Source organism: Strix uralensis, chromosome 2 (assembly GCF_047716275.1).
Source record: "Strix uralensis isolate ZFMK-TIS-50842 chromosome 2, bStrUra1, whole genome shotgun sequence".
Taxonomy (NCBI): Eukaryota; Metazoa; Chordata; class Aves; order Strigiformes; family Strigidae; genus Strix; species Strix uralensis.
Genome location: NC_133973.1, coordinates 66,245,311 through 66,267,021, shown reverse-complemented (window position 1 = coordinate 66,267,021; position 21,711 = coordinate 66,245,311). Strand labels below are relative to the sequence as shown.

Genomic DNA, 21,711 nt, shown 5'->3' with positions numbered 1-21,711 from the left:
AATACAGAGTATGAAATTTGTATCTTGCATGCATCAGATTGCATGAGGAATTTCCCTGAAACACCAGGGAAATTACATTTTTAAATATTTTTGAAGAGCACGTCCGCAGGGAGTTGACTGGGCCTGGTTGTTATTTCAAGAAGGACAACTGGTTCTTTATTTTAAGAACGGCCATTTCCTGAACTAGAGAAAAGCACTTGTCAGGAGCTTAGCAAGCTTTTACTCATTTTCGTTTTGGAAATCTACATTTAATTTCCACTGCATCTCCATTCCTCTGTCTCAACTCAAGCACTTAAGTGGGAATCAATATTCAAAAGGGTGGTATTACAGCAGATGTAAACAGGGCCATGTGCTAAAGGAAAAGGCAGTCATGTATTCAATTTTGCTGATATGATTAAGAGCTTGGTAGTGAAATTACACACTCTGGGGAAGTATCTTCACAGTCGGAAAAATGCATTTGGGGCTTAAGGCCCATTATACCTGTTTTCACTATCCTTCAGGTTTTTATGGTGAAGAGAAAAAACAAAACAGGGTATCTAGGAAAAATATAAGCTAAAAATACTCAACATTTTCCAGTCCTCTTTTATTTAGAAAAGTTTATATTCTAGATTAGTTAGGCAGCATATTCTCATGGAGCAATTAAGCATAATTTTAACAGCAGACCAACCTTGTGATCCGTTCTTCACAGCTGTGGAAAGGTAAGGTCTATTAGATGTATCTGAGAACCTTGTGAAAGGCAAAGGCTCCCGTGAGATGCATTCCTCCCCGTCTCCTATTGAACCTGTACTCCTTAAACAGTTTGCATGAATGCAATGAAAGTTTACAAGCATGTATTTTAAACAATTGTAAGTTTGCACGGCCATACTGAAGGGCTCCACTGCCAAGAACAGAAAAGGAGCAGGATGTAAAAGCTCCTTTACTAAATAGGGCCGTTGATAAAAACTCATACATTCAAATCTTTGCCTCATTAAAGCCTTGCCTGGGAAACATATCATTTAATAGCAGCCCCACCTACTAACATGTGAAATCGAACCCCTCGAGCACTGAACTAATGATGTCCGCCCTCTGGGACTCGGGGTCTCGCTGCTGCCTGACCCCGGTGTCCAAACGGGAGCGTTCACGTGGGCGCGTTCCCCCGTGGATTCTCTTTTTTCTAATAACTGGGGAGATGGCACCGCCTCTGCCTGGACGGTTTCACGTGCGTGGGTCTGCACATGAGGTACACAGAATTATTTCATGAAATACCTGCCCGGCCTCACACCTGACGGAGAGGGTCCAGCAGCCTCACAAGTCCCCAGCAAATGACACGCAAACGCGGGGTAACCCCGCAGCGAGCCCCGCGGCTCTGTCCTGCGTGGCCGGGGCGGACCGGGGTGCACTGCCCGCGGGTGGCTGTCCCACGGGTGTCACCGGGGGGAGGAAATGAATGCCCCGCCGACTGCTGCAAATATTTGGGAGTAGAGGGGGGGGCTGGGGGGGGGGTGAGGGGAGGGGGGGGGGCGTTGCGGGGCGGGCGGCGGCCGCAGGAGGGTGCTGCGGGAGCGGCGCGGCGCCGTCCTGCCGCAGAAGATGTCGGCGGCGGGGTGGCGGCTGCCGGCGGCGAGGAGGGGGTGGTGGCGCTGGGGGTGGTGGCTGCCCGCGCTGCTGTGGGGGGGGGGCGGGGGGGTACGTGGTGGTCAGCTCGGTGTCCTGGCCGCTGCCCGAGGGGGGGGCGGCGGCGGACGAGCTGCACAGCTCCTCCACCGAGGAGGCGCTCCCCGCGCTGCTGGAGGAGGCGGGCGGCCTCTGGAAGCAGAGCTACCCGGCCTCGGCTTACCGGGAGGACGCGGCGCTGGCGGGGGCCGGGGCGGCGGCGCGGCGGCCGGGGCAGGGGCCCGTCCCCTCCCGGATGTTCTCCTACCGGCGGGAGGGCGGCGGGGCGCCGGGCCGCGCCGGCACCGCCCGCTTCCTCGCCCGCTACAACACCTGGGGCTTCGTGGCGACGCGGGCCGCGCAAGGCAAGGTACGGTGTCCCCACACCCCCCGTGCCCGCGCGTTACCTGCTGAGGAGCGGCGGTGGGGGCTGTGCCGCCGCCAGCAGCGCCCGTGGCGGCGCCCACGCGGGGCGCGGAGGAAAGAGTCAAAAACTCTCTCCAGGGAAGAGGAGTCACGTTTGGAGTGCGGCGGGGGAGGCGCGCTAAAAAACCACACCGGGGAGGCACTGGAAGGAGCCAGATCTTTAAGGCAGAACCAGAGCTACGGCGGCGGGTTCGCAGGGAGCCTTTGCCGTTCCCTGCAGCGCCCTGAGCCCGCTCCTGGCCACGCCGCCTGCCCCACCGCCCGTGGGGGAGCGGGGCCGCGCCCCCGCCGCCTCCCCGCGGCTCTGGCTGTCACCCGGCCAGGGGGAGAGGGGGGAGCAGGAGGAGGAGGGGGAGGCGGAGGAGGTGCAAAGCCTGCGGGGCTACCACGAAATCTGTCCGTCCCGCAGCGGGCCAGCTATACCAGCTTAAAGGGCGGTTTCTCTGTCAGAAGTATTAAGCAAAAGAGCTGGGCTGCACTGGAGAATCGGGGTGATTATTTTTTCCAGCTTTAAAACATTTCCCTTTTAAAATGAATGGTTGGAATGAGACACAGCATCAGATACCACTCAGATTAAAAAAAAAAAAAAAAACCAAACACTTTTAAGTCTTTAACTTTTTCTTGGAAGTATTCATATTGATTAACATACAATGTAAAAAATAGACAAAGTTAGAAGCACATTAATCTTCAGGAAGCGTGGCTGAGTTAGTGGCAGTTTATGTTATTGTGAAATACAAAGCAACAGGTTAAAGAAAGATGCCATTAAATAAATATATACGTACACACAGGAGGCCTGTAATTCTACATCAGTTTGTCAGAAATCCTATTAAATCATATGATCTTAACTCTTCTGGTTTACGGTCTTGCCAGAAACCCTCAGTGGAATTACAGCCATAATATAGTCTGCAGTTAGCTGTCTCTAGTTACAACACAGAAGTAATATAGAAAAATCTGATTCATAATAAAATCTGGAATTGATGAGGGGGGTGTTGCTGCTCTGAACGCTGAATTATGCTGCTTGTGATCCCAATTCTTTCTGAGAATCCACTGTAACATTAACCATGCCTGACAAACTGAACATACTATTCATACTTAATTTCATTTTGCTGTAAAGGATTTACCAGTTACATTGAATTAATGTATTGACTGATAATTTTACTATTTAACATCTAATTGACCATGAGGAAAGAAATATATGAAGACGTGAAGAGATAGTGATTCATTAAGCATCTGTCATTGAGATTTATAATGGGATGAAAAACGTAGTAGGAGTATAAATCATTATGAAGAATATTAATCTGTGTCACTACTGGGCAAGAAGATTTTTGCATGCATTGTGTGTACGCAGGTCAGTGTATGGGAGAAAACTTTTTGAAAACTTGGCTCCTTGGTGTCCCTCCTCTGACACGGGAGGAAGGTTTGCTCTGACTAGTTTGGTGGTTGAGACCCCACCTATAGCTGAGGCTTCTGCCCACACAGCTGAGCTGATGTCCAGCTTGACTTCAAACACAACTGGCAAAAACGCCTTCCTCTCTCTCTCTCGGCAAACTGGTGCAATCACATTGCAAATCAAGGTCAAAAGGGGAGGCAAAATTAGTGTAAAAAGCAGGCTGAATCAAGGCTAAATTAGGCTCTATATCCTTTTGGGTTTGAGAAAAGGCATCAGCACTCTTTTAGAGTAAACATTTCTTGATGCTGATGGCATTGATTTTAACGCACTTAAAAATGTTTAACTTGGTAGTTCCTTTAAGCTCAGTAGAAGAGAAGATGTTCTCTATAGTGTCATGGACAGGACTGGAAAGAAGAAGTAGAGGAGAGATCTGTTTTCATAGAAGCATGATAGATCTAATTTAGAAGAAGGTCTGTCTCACGATGACAACAGAAAGTGGGAGCAATTGAGGGTTGCTGTCCTCTCTGCTAGAGTCCTTGAGGGAATCCCCGACATTGTAAACCATCTGTGTGCAAAGATGTAACCAGCTGCTTATTGCGTTTTGCAGATCCAAGGTATGCCCTATGGGAACTGTTTACTTCTCAGCGACGGTCCCGTCAATAACAGCACTGGAATCCCTTTCTTTTATGTGACGCCGAAGGACAACACTGTGGCAGATCTCCTGAAGAATCCTGTGGCTTCTCTGACCCTGCCAGAGGCGGATGGAAATTTCTGCAGGTAAAAGAGTTTTATCTGCCTACTACCACCTTCAGTGAGAACACAGTCCTCAGAACAAAATGCTGGGTCCCCACCTTCAATGTCCTGCTTTTATCTTTGTCTCTTACCAGCAGCTACATGCTCCTCCTTAGGTTAGTGTTGCAGTAAGTTGCCCCGGTAAAGCATGATGAAGAAAAGCATAAGTGTCACTGAAGTACGTTGTAGCATCAACAGCTGGAGTGGCTTTCAGCTCGCACATCAACATACCTAAATTTTAATCTTTTCTTGGAGGTATCTACCTAAAATCTAGGTGTTCAAGATCCTATTATAGGCCATGATCTAGTCAATAAAGTCCACAGAGTTTTGAGGGCTATCCAAGTCATAGCAAGCTGTCACTCCAAGCTCTGCTGAAGAGCTCTAGAGGCCCTGCTGATTGCCTTGACAGGGCTCTAGCTCTCCAGGGTCTGTAAAGGGATCTCAGGCTCAGTTCACAAGTTACACACTCAAGACCATACCGCTCAGTCTAATTTCCACCCCTTCAGAGGGTACGATTGAATATGATGTCATCGCAAATTTTTGACACCTTGTATATCATAAACAGTCAGTAAACCATCCCCCACACAAAGGAAGCCAGGTCTGAGATTTACTGATCTACAGCCAGCCCCAGGTTCATCTCTCCAGAGATAGCAGTTTACTTCTTCCTAATCATATGTACAATGAATAACTCCAGAGCACTGAAGCTTTATGTGTGTAAAATGTATGTATGTAAACTTGAAGATGATTCAGTTTTCCCTTCCATGCTTGTCTCCTTGAAAAAGACATATCTCTGCCATATGTTTGTTTACAGTCAAACATGTGGCAAACTTGGCTGGGTCACCCTTGTGTGAAGTGTTATTTCCAAAGGCCTCTTTACATGATGAGGTACATGACACTGAAATTGTGTCAGACAGGATTCTGTTACCAAAGCAGATCTTAGCGGATATTCCAAGGAGAGAGAGAGAACTGGAAATTACAGGCTGCTTCAGAAAGAAATGCCATTGAAAGTTTTTACTCCAACTTAAGGTCCTCTTTGGAGGAGGAGAGGTTTATCTTCAGAACTGGATCCCAGATTTCCCCAGCTGGGAATTGCCTTGGGTATCATCCCACCTCTCAAGCCCTCTAGCTGAGAACAACACTGGAAAAAGCAGTGAATGGCAAATATAAAGCACATTACTGTTACACCTGTCTGTATTTGTCTCCGGAATATACTGTTTTCTTAAGAGTTAGATGGTGGCAAAAGAAATCTTTCTTAGTCCTAACAGTACGAGTGATTTTAGGCTGACATCCTGTTCCCAAGGAATGGTAATCATGGCTTCCTCTTGCAACGTCAGACACCTAATAGGAACCTTCCATTGCACATTTGTTAAGGTAATTCATCTTTCAATGCTTGAGAAGGTCAACAGAGTTGACCAGAATGAACCAGAACAGTTCTATTTGTTCCTTAAAATTATTTCATTAAATATTTTAAATTAATAATTTAATAAATAAATGTATCAGTTCTTTCATAACAGGCTAATAGAGCTTATTCCTGCTTTCTAAGCTTTTTCATTCAATCGAATAGGGAGCGGAATATCTAGACCAAGTTCTTAAAAATGTATGCTAAGTCCTATGTCCTAGCACCTATGCAATGCCCTATTTTCAGAGGCTCAACACTCAGAGCACCTTCCATTGATGATGGCTGCTGGTGTTGCACGCTTCTGAAAACTACACACCCATTTAGGCACTTAAGTGTGGCCTTTCATCCCTGACTTTAAACAGCCACTCTTGAAAGCCTTTGCCTTTTATGCTTTAGCAATGTCACCACCTGATTTACCTGTTTGGGAAGTGCCAATTCACCAACAAAAGAGAAATGCTGCATGATTTATAGAAATATGAAATTCATATACATCAAAACCCTCCAAGAATATTTATTCACTGTCTTTTTATTAAGTAACTAATAATTTCCAAACCACTACCCATTTGTTCCGTGTGCTAGAATGTGCTGCTGTTTGTCTTGCAGCCAGGGCAACCTGAATTCTGCCACCCAGCTCTGTAGTCCCCTCTGCAGCCTGAGACCACGCTCTCTGGTGACTAGAGCTCTCTGGGCCAAGGAGCTAAACCTGGATTTCTAAGACAGCTTAGGCCAAGCTAATCACCAGTTGCCGCATACCTACCCTCCCTCCCTACCACCAGTCGCGTGGTTCCCCACCACCACTCACATCAGCTCTGGGCTTTGCCTGACTCTGAGTTGAAACATAAATCTGGAGAAAATTAACCCGACAATGAGAATAAGGTTTTCTGCCAGTCTTTCTTCCCTTCTTGCCATGGCTGCTGCTGCTCCTGGCCATGCTATCTCACCCCCTTCCTTCAGGTGACCATATGGTGGGCCTATTTTAGCTCAGTAACCCAGTAGAAACCTCTTCCTTTTTTTTTTTTTTCCCCTGGATGAGATTTCTACTGGGTTAGTAACTTGAATCAGCTCCCCAAAAGCCAGAGGAGTGCAAAGGAGAGGGGAAAGGAGAAGGTGGAGGAAAATAGGACATCCTCATTTTAGCATGTAACTGTACTCTAAATATTGAGTGTACTACTGAATTGAGTACACAGATTCAGAGTCTGATCAGCGCTCCTTGCATTATTTATTTTGTTCTTACATTCAGTTTGTTTTTCATTATTTCTGAAGTTCTCATCTGGAACAGATGTTGGCTGGCATTAGTGCAAAGAACAAGCAATACAGAGAGTGAAAAACTGGGACATTTGTTGAGCCGCAGTTTGTGTTTTTGATGATAGCTAGGAAAATGTGAGCAAGCTTTGGGGCTGTCTCACAGCCAGGAAGCACGTGGGCACTGGGGCTTTAACTTTCTTCTTTCCCTTCCCCCTCTAACCAGGGTCAGAAATGAATTTACGATTTAAACCAGCAACCTGTGAATGATTTTTACATTTTAAACTAGCAGCCCTGCACACCATCCTACCATTACGCCCCAGAAAGGGCTTCTGTGGGCAGTGAAGAAAACAAGCATGTCCGGGCCCTGCTGCCAGCGCCTGGGGTGACCTGTCCCCAGCACTGGATCCACCGCTGGTAACACAGCCAGCTGGCCACTTCTGCTGCGGGCAGCCCAAGGATCCCTTTCAGGCTGAGATAGCCAGGCTGTGCCATGCAAACAGCACGTAGCATACTTAGTGCTGAACTTTAGGTGGTGGCTCAGGTTTCGTATAGCAGGTTTTGTCCTCTTCTTTACTCACACTGTATGAGAGGCAAGACCTTTTACTCTGAGAGACCTCAGGTCCTGCTAGTATTAAAACCGTACCTGTGAAGTTTTCTTTGCAAAGGAAAGTGTCATTAATAGGTGTTTTTAATACCAGAAGTTCTCTTGGTCAAGAGCATCATTAATTGTTTTGGCTTCAAAATACTTATACGAAATAGCTAAATGAATAATGCTCTGCGTGACAAAGTTCATCTGCTTGTATGCCAGCAATGTATTTGTAGCTTGTTTTCATGTGGAATTTTATTAGATTTTCATTATTAACCTACTCTGAGTTGCAAGAATTAAAATAAATGTGAAAGCTGGTTGATGCCTGTAGCCAACACTCCTGGGAATATTTGGCACTCTCCTGAAAAATGCTTCTGACCTATTGCAGGTAAAAGAAATCTCTGGCCTTTAGAAAGAAAACAGCTGACATTTCAATAGTCTTCTTGTATCTAATGAGTTTCAAGTGACTTGTGTGCATGTACATCAGTTTGATACTAAATTTATTTAGTAGCAAATTTCATTTGTTTTGTTTCAGAACAGACTCAAGTTCCAAACCGTGAAAATAAATATTTTCACTTTCAGGGAAGTGAGGAATACAGAGTGGCCTTTTTGGTGCTCCAACCTTAATATTTAATCAGCTAGTGAGAAAATTTGAAAAGCCTAAACTAATAAGAGAAATAACATTTAATAATGAAAGGAAGAGAGATGCAACACATCTGAATAGGCACTAATGTACATTATAATGTAGCAGCTACAGTCTGGATTCCTCATCTCTGACCCAGAGATTGCCATTTCCCAGAGGGAGACAGGCTGCACTTCTCTGAGAAGGCTCTCTGATGGCCAGGCTACAGAAACCATTCATTAGCAACTACACTGCATCCTATCGGAAGGCTGATAAATGGATAATAGAGGCAAGAAAAATTAAATGGTTCGGGGCTATAAATAGACTAAGCTGGCATGTCTAGGCCACAGACAAGCTGAAAAGATTGAGTCCCATTCTTACAGCTTTCAGAGGGAGCAAGACCCAGCCCGACATTAAAGAATAGAGCAGCTATTGTTCTAAATGCATTTTCCCAACACACAGGCTGCTCAGAGGATCTCCCTTTCCAAGTAAGCTCCTAGACCTGCCTCATTACAGCTGCAGTCTGGAAAACAGGCAATTAATTTTAAAAGTGTGTCACCTCCTTGACATCAGGTTCAGCACATTCATACGGACCAACTGCAGCTTTCTTAGAGAAGGAGCAGTTACAAGGCTGCCATGAACTGGTTTTCACACAAAGGAAAAAGAAAGAAAAGCAATGAGCTTTGGGGTCGGTCCATGTGTTTGTTTTCCTTTGCTATTAGTTTGGAGGATGGTGTTTCAAATCCACACTGTAGACTGTGAATGATTTTGAGGAATGCAGGTTCCTTTCCTGATTTATGACCTACATCAGGCGTGGCTCCATCAGAGCCATTTTACCCACCATGCTCATCTACTGTTCGAGGTAGCGGATCGGCACAACCGGGCAGACACCTCAGTGGGTATAAGCTAGCTCCATAGGTTTCCTAAACTCTGCATTGAAAAGGCTGACGGGAAGCACTGAGCATCTCCAGCACTCCTGACCAGCAGGCCATGGGAACAGGAGAGTAATTCGGTGGGTTAGGGTCCCTGCTGTGTAGTTGATTGGCAGCGTGCATAAACTGCCGACTTCATCGCTGGGCAATCCTGAGAGAAGGTAAGCCTGCCATGGGTGACAGACACAACATTTGAGATGTCAGTTGGCCATCCAACATACCGCTACTACTGGGTTTGTAGAGTCTGTTAACAGGAGGATGAATATAACAAAGAAATTTGGCACTGCCCCTTCACACAAAGAGAAATGATGCATGCAGAAGACAAAGGCTGAATCCAGACATCCCTCAATTTTTGAGATCCACCTCCTGGTTCTGTGGCACAGACACATTTCTTGTTCTGGTATTTATATTGGCTCTTTTTAGTCATATGCAAATAATTATGTCAGTAGCTGTTCCTGAAAAATCTGTATTTAAAAAAATCAGGAAGACACCAAATTAGAAAGTCAAATATGAAACCTAGTATCATTGTGACCCAATGCACACAATATAGCTCTAAATTACTATTTTTTTTCCTGTATTCTTAAATAACCAACTTCCCAAAATCCCTTTCTAGTGAAGTAGTATGTGTTTTTCTGACTCTGTTTACAGAAATAGTTGATGCTGTGATTCTTTTTTTTTTTTTCCCTGTGAATTGTCTGTGGTTAAATTATATAAAAGTTCCCTGACTGAAACATAGAGTTCAGCTAAAGAAATGAGTTGTTATTGTCAATGAAGACAGACAAGCAGACTGGCTTCACTTAACAAATTCTAATTAAAACATTCTAGGAAGGATTATCTTCTAGGAAGAGTGAAATTATTTAAAACACGAAACCAGGTATACTAGGAATACAGGCTCACTTAGATGCAGAATAGCCATTGTACCAATACTCTTCAGCTCCCAAGCCTGATTTCAGATTCAGAAGACTGCTCTTCCAAAAGCAAAAGCAAAGATGTCTTTTAACTATCTTTGCTGGCTCTCAAACACAGCTGATAAAGACATTCTTGTCAAAATCAAGAGCAGGGCAGGGCAAAACTGCCCAGCTATATCCAGCCGAAGGCCAGCCACAGCTTTTCAGATTATGAAATTGCTTTCAGCAGAGATTTTGTTTGACGTTCATGCCATGCAGATTAGCAGCACCAATACATTCTTTCGGCTTCAGAGACTCTGGTAGTTAGTGGTGAGCAAATTAAATGTATGAGGAGGATAACTTGCTCTTCAAAATTAATCACATTTATGAATCAAAATTATAAGCACTTTACAATAATTCTCTGAGGACATAACATTTCCTGCCTTCCTTTCTGTTGATTTTAGGGGACAAAAAATCCTGTGGTGTATTATATACACTAGAAGATAACTCTGAGTCTTCACCTCGTGCCCAGTTTGGGGCTAGGCGAAGAGGAGCCCTGTGCGGGGTGACAGGGTGCCTACCTTGCGTCCGTGGGAGGCGACAGGGATGAGCTCCTCCTAATTGCATGGCTTTGCATGGCTGCTGCTGTTGCTCTAGGAAGGTTAGGATCTGTGGAGACATTGCCACACTGCCTTTATGCTACATGAACTGCGTGCTCTAAAGTAGAAAAAAAATGTAGGAAAACTGTTCTCTGGGGCTTTCTTCTTGGCTCTCTGGCTCTCCTTTTCTGCAATAGGGGAAGGCCCTTTACTGACTTCTCTTCCATTCTGCTCAAGAAGTAGAGGGGTAGAAGCAATGCTTTCTCACAGGCAGGGAGAACTGTGTTCAGGGGAGGTGGGGAGGATTTATGGATCCTGACAGGGAGGATGAAAGGTCCTGTTTCCTCAGGGGGATGGAGGAGAAGGATGGCAGCTCCTCTGTGGGAAGAGGAGGCTGGGGAAGAAGAAAAAGAGAGAGATTCCCCTCCATAGACCCCTGCTTCCTGCCCCCAGTCCCTGGAGCATTACTGAACCCTCCTGCCTTCCTCCTACTGATTCGTTCTGGGGACACCTGGCTTTCCTTCCCAAGTGCCTCCTAAAATCCTATTTTGCCTTTATTGCTGATCTGTGCAAGTTCCGTTTCACCTCAGTAATGGACTGCAGAGGCTGAGAATGAACATAGTCCTCAGGGATATTTTTGGTCAGAAACCAGGAGACTGAGCATTGTCAGTCAAAGCAGAGATCTTAACTGAGAAAGGGAATCCTAACGAAGTCCCAACATCATCACCTTGTATGCCAGTATAACTGCATCAGCCTGAACTGTGGGTTCATGAGATCTGGACTTGGCTAGTTGTTGTAATTAAAATCCAAGAGATGGGTAGTGTAGTAAACAATTTAATGAGTAGGTGGCACTCTTTTCTCTGAACCACTCTTGAACCATGACCCAGAAAGTGCAGAAGTGTACACAGTAAAATAAGTGGGACATGTTCATCAGCAGTACGCTTCATGGCATTGCATCTCTGTTGGGAAACATACTTCACTTGGACACAGACTTCTTAGGCTCAGTAAAACTGGCACCTTTGTAAGTGAATGCAGTTTATGCTTTCATTTCACGTGCTTGGAAGAGACAACTGCCTGGACTGGGCCAGACTCTGCATACCTAGTTTGGTCACCGTAAGCAGAGGAACAGAGACAATCAATTCTTCTCTCTTCACAAATCAGATGAATAATTAAGATGGTTTCTCTTAATGCACTGTGTTCTTATAAAATGCATAAATGAAATCTTCCATTTTAATCTGGCTTCCCTCAATTTCTGCAACAAGGTGTATGTATTTTAAATAAGCATAAAAAAATAAATGTGTTCCCTATGGCTTGGTCTCCTTTCACAGTTCCCTGCTTTCTCTTCCCCTCAGTTCATATTTATCATAGCCTTCATGAAATCTTCTCCAGGGAGACAGAGGACCTGATTCTGGTAAAGACAGTACCTGAGAAGCCACCTCAGGTTTCCTCGATAGAGAAAAAGTGTCACCAGCATACTGTCTCTCTCCCTGGCTCTGCCTCCCCCTCGCCCCCAGCCAGTAGCACACAAATGTTCAATAAAGCCGTTCCTCCTCACCTACATGTTCTTGTGCCAACAAAGATAAAAGGAACTCAAGGACTGAGAGCTGAATATGTGTTTATACAGAAGGCAAGAAGTGACTAGTGAATGCATGACTAGACCTCTACAGATGTGAGGGAGGAATATTTTAGTAAATATACCTATTTATCCCTGGTATCTCTTTATTATCTTTAATAAAAATATGAGATATATCCCTGGCTATATCCCTTTACACCTAGGAAGCAAAGCCTGCATTTACATTAGTTGCAAAGGTAACACCACTGAAAATTCAAGATCTGTTCACAATGGACTTAGAAGTTGTAGCTATAAGTTTAGTGATTTTTGATGCTTTAAAAAGTATAAAAGTAATCACACATTATTAGGGAAATACTGTCCCAAAAATGATGCAGAAACAGATTTCCTTCAGAATATGAAGGGCTCCTTTGACAAAGAAAATGCTAATGCTAATGTAAGATTAGAATACAAGGTTCTATTCTGAAACAGAAAACCTGTGATAAGAGGCAGCACTAAAAGCAAAGCCAACAAATTAATAACACAGCATACTGAACTCCAATGTATCATTGTCCTGTTCAGCTCTTCCAAAACTTCATCTAACATAATCTCAACAAATTGTATGCCTCATTCCCCAGAAAAACAAACTGACCCTCCAGAACCTTATTCCAATGTGCAAAATTCAGTTTGAATACCTTTTGCTGGGAAGAATAGTACTCTCTGTGTTGATCAGTGTAACACCCTGACTCACAGGAACATAGAGAAAACTGCAAACGGAAGAAGGAGCAGGGGAAAACCAGAAATAAACCCATTCCAGATATGGATGTATAATGTGTGGGTTTTGTGGAGAGCAGTTTTTCCTGTAAATTGGGGAAGAGTCACATCTGACACTAGTTCTATCAGGCAAAACCATCTCAGCAAAGGCAGGCAGGATTCACTGCTTAACCACAGCAATGTCAGGTCAAAATCAATGAGTATGCTTTTAGAATAAACGTGTACTTGCACAAAAAAGATCAAATAATTGTAACCTGGGAAGGTGTTGGACCAAAATCTCTCACTGCTCCTGATCATGCCCAAATCTATTGCCTTGATCCACTCTGTGAAATGCAGACATCCTTTAATCCCTTTCTAATTCTCTGAAAGTAATTACCCATGTCTTACCTAGGAGCTATATCCAGGAAAGGCACTTGCAAATATGCCTGCTTTTTCCAGCTCTTCAGTTGTTTTATGATGCTGTTAGGCTGCGGAGGAAATGATTTCATACACACAGATACAGTTATTAGTTTAAAGCAATCTTCTGAACTGAAATTTTGCTAGTGAGAAGTCCCTTCCCTTCTGTATTTTTTAGAATCATCAAGTTAAATATATAAACGTATGCAGAGGGTGTCGATTCAGTATTAAGATTAAGCACAAAAGATAACAATAGATCAGGAGATCACTTCAAATGGACTTTAGGACTCTGCCATCCAGGGCCAATGGTTCCAAGAGCGTGAATTTGCACTGCCCTGGCTGCTGGACACGCAGGCCCTTGCCTGTCACCCTTTGTCTGTGGGATTCAGCTTCTCTCTCTACAGCTATATACACTGTATTCGCCTATATTTCTTCGTGTTTTGGTGGGTGAGCTTCTCGTTGGACCATGGATGCTGAGCAGCCACACAACACCCAAAGCCTACACAAAAGAAATGCCCGGAGACCGGGTGTCCCCGGGGCATGGAGCTCTGCTGCTTGGGGACGGGATGCTCTCAGGCCACTGCCAGCCAGATGGGGAATGGCACCTTCAGCATGCAGTAGGGGTTAGTGCTGAGGATCTACAGCATGCCAGGGTGACCAGGTAGACAAGTTTTTACTCTGAATATACACTGATAGAAATAAACCCAGTGCCAGTGCAGGGAATGCAGATTTTCAGGTACTCAGAACACCATTCATTTATTACTTCAGAAAAAAAAAAAAAAAAGTGCTAGAGAAAGTTAGACCATTATTTATTGACGTGAACAGAAAGTTTGAGCTTGATCTTTGGCAGCTGCCCTTCCTCCCAAGCAGAAAGTGTGGTGGAGGAAAAAGAGTACGAGTGGAGTTTGTCCAGAGGTCGTTAAGCTGAACACCCCCTCAGACAACTGCTGTTCCAGACCAAACAGGATGCTGAAAAAACATCCCAGAGATGATGTGACTGCAAATGGCTTTTTGGAGCTCAGGCTACAGACGGTGCCAAGTGCTTACTGGGCATAGCTGAGTGTCAATCAGCCCGCTATACTTCCTTGCATATCTCTGTTCATGGCCCCATCTATAAAAGCAGATACTTTATCCAGTGAGCTACACAGTCTTTCATAACCATCTGTGGGGAATCTGCAGGTGTTAAATTAGCTGCAGGAGGATGCCCATATGTTTCCTGCATGCAGTAGACTCATATTGAGAATTATAACCAAAAAAAAAAAAAAAGCTATTGCAGATTGCACACAGTTAAGGCTAAAGGGCTCAAGCCAAGATCTTTAAATAAAATCACATACAGATGAGATGTAATTTACTGTGATTTGCTGCTTCAGATTAAAACACAGAGAAGAAGAAATGCAGTCTTCATTTCCTAATGTAGTTTTTCGGGTTTATGTTCTTAGGTGGGGAGACAGTCCCATGAGATGTTGAGCAGTCTCAAACTGCTGGCAATGGGACTTGCCAGGATCAGGCCTTTGCAGTCATTTCATATGGCTTTTTTTTGTGACTGGTCAATTTACTTATGATTTATATCCTTGTATTGTACATGTCAAGAGTCAGCAATTGCCCCACAGCTGCTAATGGCAGTTATTTATTATTACTGTATAGAAAGAGCCAAAAAGCAACAAGTACCTTCCCTGTCTCAGTCTGAAGGATGAAGACAGTTGGAAAATTTTTTTTTAATAGATCTTACTTGTCTCTTTGGTGAAAAAGAGTTGAAAAATGGGTAAAAAATGAACAAGGATTTTGTTTCTAGGATAGGCACAAGGAGAAGACCTTACGTTTTATGCACAAATACGCATATGCACACTTATTTTGTAGGCATAGGCACAGGCTAACCGTCTCAGTAGTTCTTTTCAGAATCCTGAATTCAGGTCTGTACATATGTCTGGGAAAACTGCCATTTTCACATTTTTTACAATCTAGCATATATTAATCCAGTTTTTAAGAGCATAAATTAAGATTAAGCAAATATCTACAGCAGAGATCTGTTTCAGGTGAGTATTCCTTCAGAAGCCCCCCCAAATATAGCTGGGTGTAGAAAAGACCTGCAAGGCTTGACAAAATATTTCAGCTTTTTATATGTGAGTAGGAGTTCATATTTCTCCAAAAGCCCTTAATAAAGAAACCAAGCTATTACATATGAGCATTTTTCTCTGTGCACAGAAAAAATGTAATCGATCCAGAGGATCCAAGGTGCGCCAGGCTGACTCTCACGGGACAGATGGTCACGGTGCCTCCGGAGGAAGTGGAATTTGCCAAGCAAGCAATGTTTTCCAGGTCTGTATGTAACAGGCACTCAGTAGACTGCAACCTGCAGGTTTGAGACAAATATATGGATGTGGCCATTTGCTACGGAAAATCTGAGAAGAAACAAGCCTGATCTTCACTTTGGGGCCATGAAGCATGTTGGTTTCTGTGTGGCTTGGAACGACAGGCAGAGCTGTGTGACCTCCTTTTGACTCTTGAGGTAACGAAGTATGGAAATGCAATTAGTCAGTATTGGACTCCAGTAAGGCACGTGGTTTATAATCTGGGGATTATGAAAATATTTCACCTGGCTCGGAGATGAGATTCCATAAATCCAGGGTGTATTTGTTACCTTTAATGATTCTTCCCCACCTTAGGACAGGTAGTGCTCTTCAGCCACAGCCCCCTACTCAGAGCAAAGCTCTGCTGCCTTTGGGTTTACACCTATTTGCAGGGTGGAGTTTACAGGTTTTATTACCTCTCCTGACATACCAGGACAACTGCTACCAAATCCATAATACTTACTCAAGAGTCTCCTTTGAACAGATGCAAGCACAACCTAGGCACATACAGACACTCCCAGGGTGTGCCCCCACACCCTCCAGTGGGTCTTCAGAATAACAGGCATGAAAAGCCCGAACCTTAGCTGGGGCATGCACCTCCCACACAGGCTGCTAGCGATGGTCCTTCAGGCGTACCCTCCCTGGTGGGAAACTGGGATGAGCTGTGATCCAAAACAGTCCAGGGGCAATATTCTCTCTGGCCTGCTGGGAGGGGTTAGGGTGGGACCCTGTCAGCAGGTGTCACATCAAAAGCAAAAATGGGACCATGGACAGACGGGCACTATATTGGCACTCAAGCCTTTTTTACAAACTTTGCAGAAACAGATTCCTATGCAAGCCAGAATCCACCATCACCTCTGCAGTGGCTGCTCTGCCTTCAGGATGCAAAAGCCAGATGACATGGTGAGGGCTGCCAGGGGTCACCTCATCCAGCGCCAGCAGCAGCTGGAGCCACTTCCCAGTGACAGAGTTGTGGGTGCTCAAAGGGCCAACTCAGGAAATAGTGGGAAGCCCCAGCTCTACCCAAAGGTTGCCAAACCAACCGTTTCCTCTGCAGGGTCCTCAGCAGGGGCAGAGGGGCACTGGGCCAACCCTGCCCCCACTTGCACCTCTTCCCCCTGTGCTCGCATGAACACAGCAGCTCGAGCTGTTGTATCCACTCCATGCACTGCTGCCGAGCATCCCACAGCATCCTCTGCAGATTCACTCACTGGGGCTTGGGGACCAGACGTGTGCACCCAGGATTGCTGGCAGGGAGGGTCTCTTCGAGCTAGCTGCAGGCCCAAGAAATGAGACAGAAATACAGGTCGAGAAGGCTCTAGAAGGCAACAACTCAAAGAGGCAGTGCGCTGCCTGCTAGCCAGTTTTATTAGCTCTCCTGCCATACCACAACTGCTACCAAAGATGTAATATTTTCAGAATTCTGTTTCCTATGAACAGATACAAGCACAACCCTGACACACATCCAGAGAATCTCCTCTAACTGTTTTTCACTTACTTAGAGACCAAACAACATATGCCTTTAGAGATGGGGTTCTGCAGTGGGGGAAGATGGTGTTCACTGGCTGCCTTCGTTGCGGTTCTTGCCAGACTGGGGTGTGGAAGATCATAAACCTTACTGCAAGGGAGGCAAAAAAGATGAATGGTGGTGGTTCTCAGGTCTCAGGTTTCACTCTGGCTGAGCACGCTAGGCTGAAGAAAAAAGCAGACTATGCATATGCTTTGGCACATCTTTTCAATTCTTTTTTTTTTTTATTTCACTTTGTCCTTCCAGGCACCCGGTGGTAAGAAAGTGGCCTCGTAGCTATGAGTGGTTCTTCATGAAAATGAATATTGAGCACATCTGGCTTCAAAGTTGGTATGGAGAAGTTTCTGCCATTGCAGTAGAAGAATATGTAAAAGCAGTTCCAAGTAAAGGGTGATTGAATGGGCTTCAAGATAGAGATCTTCCAAGTTTCCTTTCCAAACACTTAAAATTTCATGCTGGGTGGTTACTTTACAGTGATTTTTTTTTTTTCCCCAAAAGTCTTCAAAATAGCCCTGTCTCACATCGAGCAGAGTGAAAATAAACCAACACAGACTCTCAAATTATAAAGGAGAGGTGGATACTAGCCCTACCCTGCAATGTACAAACTTGTCACTTCAAACAGGCAACACATCATCTTAAATGCTGCTTAAAAATGTTTTGTATCTGTTTGTTTTGACTTCCGTTGCTGTGCACCCACAGGGAAACTACAGTATGTGCTAAATATAATGTTCTGATTTACAGAAAAAGCAAATTGCCTACTCAGAACCCTCTATGCCTTGTGGAGGTATTACTGCTGCTTGGTCTCCCTTGATTTGTAAGTACTCTAAGAGAAACTTAATAGCTGCAAATTTAGATATTTAAGTTTTAAAAAAAATATTTTGCTAAGGCAGTCCTCATTTGCTAACTTATGTTTTCTACATGTGCTTTTCCCTAATTAGATAATTTGATATTTTGCTTGGAAATTGAGTAGAAATTCTCTCTTTTAGTAGAAAAAAATGCAAGCAGCTCAAACAACACGGCTCCAATATAACTTGTCTCTCACTGACACAAAGCTGGTTAAACACATTAAGGGCCAAAACCAAATCAGCCCCACAAGGATTATCCTAATACAAGTATAAACATTCTCATAAGAAGAATTTAAGTAAATGTTCTCAACTAGCCTGTTCCTGTTATGAGACAGGAAAAGTATTTTTAATAGCCTGTAGTCCCAATTTTTTTGCATCCTTTCTCCAGCCAACGCTTTATTTTTAACTCATTTGTGCAACTGATTTTTGTAAACCGTCACTAATTCATTTAGGGGTGGAGCCAGTCTCTTAACTCTCTTTCCTCACCAAGTTTTAAAGGGCTTGATCATATATTTATTTTTTAAAGAAGCCTAAAAATAGGTAGATATTTCAGGCCATGAAAAACTCATTTTCCTAGTGTGGAAGGTGCAAACTTTGTTGCAAACACACTATGAATAGGCATCATCTCATGCGATAATACCAAAAGAGTTCAAAGGTATTCTGTTCACCTTCAGCCCTTTCTCTACATTTCCTGGTAAACTTATTCTGCAGTTCCTAAGGGTATCACAGCAAGAAAATTCCCATGGCTAACCAGCCAAGTCATTACACAGTTTGCAAATTATACGGCTGTTCTCCCTGTTACACACTGAGATGGGGTTTCTGTGCCTATGGGGAAGGTCTTCCAGCATCCCTGGGAGGGCACCCGAGCTCTGGACACCAGCCCGCATCACGGCTGGGCTGAGGAGGAGACTGGGTCCCCGGGCAAGTGACCTGAGCTTGTACAGGTTAATACCCGGGCAGAGCTCAGAGGCAGCTGCGTGAGCTATGACCAGCTGGAAGCCAATTAAGTGCAGCTGAGCTTATTTTGGTTCAGGCACGGAGAGAGGGAGGCATTCCCAAAGCGGAGCTGGGCACCGTGCTGATTTAACTACCAGGGGCCAGTTATCCCTTGGGCAGGTTCAGGGCTCCAGGCATCACTATGATTCCTGATATTCTGTAAGAATCGAAGACAAATGTGCGGGAAAAGCTTTATTTAGATGCTTGTTAAGCATTTTTTGTTCTTGTCTCATTGCCAGAGACTGTTAGCAGTGCAGATCTTTTGCAGAGGTAATTCTGCAAAAGGAGGAAGTGTCCCGCCTGAATCTATTCCTTTTTTTTTTTCTTGGCAGATGAGCAGCATTTTCCCATTTGAGTTTGCCCCTGAATCTCACACTGTGTAGTACTGAAGCAAAACAACCCATCCTGTACAGATTTATAGAATACCGTCAAGTAAAATCCTCCTCGATTCATATAATTTTGCCATGGAGATCTTTGTCCACTATGGATTTGATACTTTATCCATTAGGATTAATGGGACTTTTAAAACTGAGTCAAAGAGGCAGAGTACTAGTCCCTTACAAGGGAATCTCCACAGGTCTAGCATTTCTGTGCAACTTTAATTACATGTTTCATTATCCCAGTTCACTACTATTCCCAGAGAAACCTGAAATGCCTATTCTCTCCCCCGCCCCTAAACACACACACTCAGATTAAGCAAATCTGTGACATGGTCCTATGTCCTATCCGTTAATTTATTAACACTCTTGCCTTAATGCAGTAAGGGATTGTATCAGCGATGTACTGTAGAGCTTTAACTGTTTAAGAAGTAAGGGTGCACTAAGAAAGGTTTTGAATTTACAGTACCCTACTTGCTGTAGGCTGTCTCCCTGCACACCTAGATTAATTGGAGTAGCTTCTGTATTGTAAATTGACACATTCATCAAGAAGCTTTTCTATATGGACCTGCCATGAGGCTCTTGACAGGACCTCAAAACATGAAATGGTGATGGCATGTAAAGTGATAAAAGGGGCTTCATGAAGAAATGCTGTCTTAAATCACCTGTTCTCATTTCACACTGCATTCTCCAAGGAATAGCTACCATAAAAGTCCTTGAAAGTCTGTAGAAATACATCAAAAATATCACCTGCAGGTTTTGGATGGAATTTTCTGGATCAAAAAAAGGGGAGGAGATGGTAGTTTGCTTAATTGGTCTTTACGTTATTAACTATATACTAGTTCCAATTTTTCTTTAAACTGAGAAGTGTCTCCAGTGATATTGGTCATCATGTGGTGGTATCTGTTAAAGCTTTTAACCCAAAGAGTTTTATTGAGATATCATAATAAAATCATAGTTCTTGAGACTGTAAAGGGTCTGATCTTGCATCAGTTCAAGTAAATAGCAAAAATCCTATTTATTTGTTGTGCTCTAATTATTAGAATAAAGATTTTTATAAAGGGTCTTGATAAGCACTTATGAAGTTGTTAAGCATTTCCACTAGCTGATGTGTAATTTATTTCCACGTGTTCTGTATTTGAGTTATTTCTGTAGCTTCTCCCAAAAAGCTTGTTGTGCAATGTGTATTATTTAAAACTTTAACTGTGATTTTGCAATATTTAAGAGATGCATTTAGTCACGTCTGTATACTTGCTGAAAAAGGGAAGACAAAGTTCTAAACCTGGGTTCTCACTTTTTGCTAATTTGTGCAAATGTAATGCATGTACAGGATTTAAGCACAGCTAGTTTGAACTGCTGTTCTTATTTAACCAAAGAAGGCTCTGTTTCTGATAAAATTTTGATCACTTCAGTGGATGAAATGCACCCTGTCTTGCTTCTGGATGTGTATTGCAATTTGCAATGTATTTTGATTTCTAAAGATACCGAATGTTGTTAACAAAATGCCTATCGAGAAGAAATGCAAATAAATTTCAAAGTGGAAACTGCAGTTAGAATATTCTTGAGTCTGCTGTACAGCCTTAGCCAGAAAAACTGACCTTTTACTGACAGCCATTATAACTTCTATCTAATCTGAACATCTGCTTTTTTTTTCAGTTTTCCTGAACCAAGCTAATTTCTCTCAAAATATTTCTGGGAATTGAGACTCAGATCTGCCTTGGTACAGCCTCAATTTTCTCTGGGAAGAAAAGTCTAGCCAAGCACCTTTTATCTTTTCTTCGTCTTCTCGTTACTGTCAGCTTTGCTTTCACTGTGGCAGTCAAATGTCACCCTTAACAACGTTTCCTCTTCTTTTCTGCACGTGGGGACTGAGCACTCACCTCTCCGGTGTGCATTAATGGTGTTTTGGAAGTTTTCTCAGTGCTGTTTCTTTCCTTGTTAGCCTTGCTCTTACAAGTTCTTGTTACAGCTTGTTCTCCGCTGTCCACCTTCCTCTGGCATGTTTTCTTAAGCCAAGGCTGAGAATTTACCTTTTCATCTTGCTTTCCCGCACCATCTCCTTTCAACAAAATTCAAGCTCTCCCACTAAAAGTCCCGCTTCTTATCTGATAAAGGTTATAGGAAACAGCCTGTGTTTCCTATTTACGCCTTACAGTCTTTGTGTTGCCACTGGTTGGACTGCATTCGCTGTGAGGACCGCGACAACAGTTTCCTAACCTGTACAAATCACAGTCAACATCAGTTTCCTATTTCCAGTGATTCCATATTCTTAAAAGAACATTTCCTGCAGCTGTTCTTTTAATTTGTACTGACTCTTTTTACTTTTATCCTGTCTCTAGAGTGGTCTGTTCTGATCACACTAAATGTCTTTCAGACTCAGTAAAGTAC

General features: G+C 43.7%; 1 protein-coding gene across 1 annotated transcript; it reads left to right on the top strand.

Moving 5' to 3' along the window:
* Window positions 1-1,678: 1,678 nt before the first annotated feature.
* On the top strand, window positions 1,679-20,872 carry CREG2 (cellular repressor of E1A stimulated genes 2). Its single transcript, XM_074859076.1, has 4 exons — window positions 1,679-2,002; window positions 4,056-4,225; window positions 15,432-15,545; window positions 17,352-20,872. The coding sequence occupies exons 1-4, from the start codon at window positions 1,889-1,891 to the stop codon at window positions 17,497-17,499; spliced, it is 546 nt and encodes a 181-aa protein (XP_074715177.1). The 5' UTR covers window positions 1,679-1,888; the 3' UTR covers window positions 17,500-20,872.
* Window positions 20,873-21,711: the final 839 nt, after the last annotated feature.

What these genes read in the sequence shown, in the direction of transcription:
- CREG2 (XM_074859076.1), top strand. Translation starts at nt 1,889, where the DNA reads ATGTTCTCCTACCGGCGGGAGGGCGGCGGGGCGCCGGGCCGCGCCGGC. An exon ending in GCGGATGGAAATTTCTGCAG is followed by an intron (nt 4,226 to 15,431) that starts GTAAAAGAGTTT and finishes CTCTGTGCACAG; the next exon opens with AAAAAATGTAATCGATCCAG. An exon ending in AAGCAAGCAATGTTTTCCAG is followed by an intron (nt 15,546 to 17,351) that starts GTCTGTATGTAA and finishes TTGTCCTTCCAG; the next exon opens with GCACCCGGTGGTAAGAAAGT.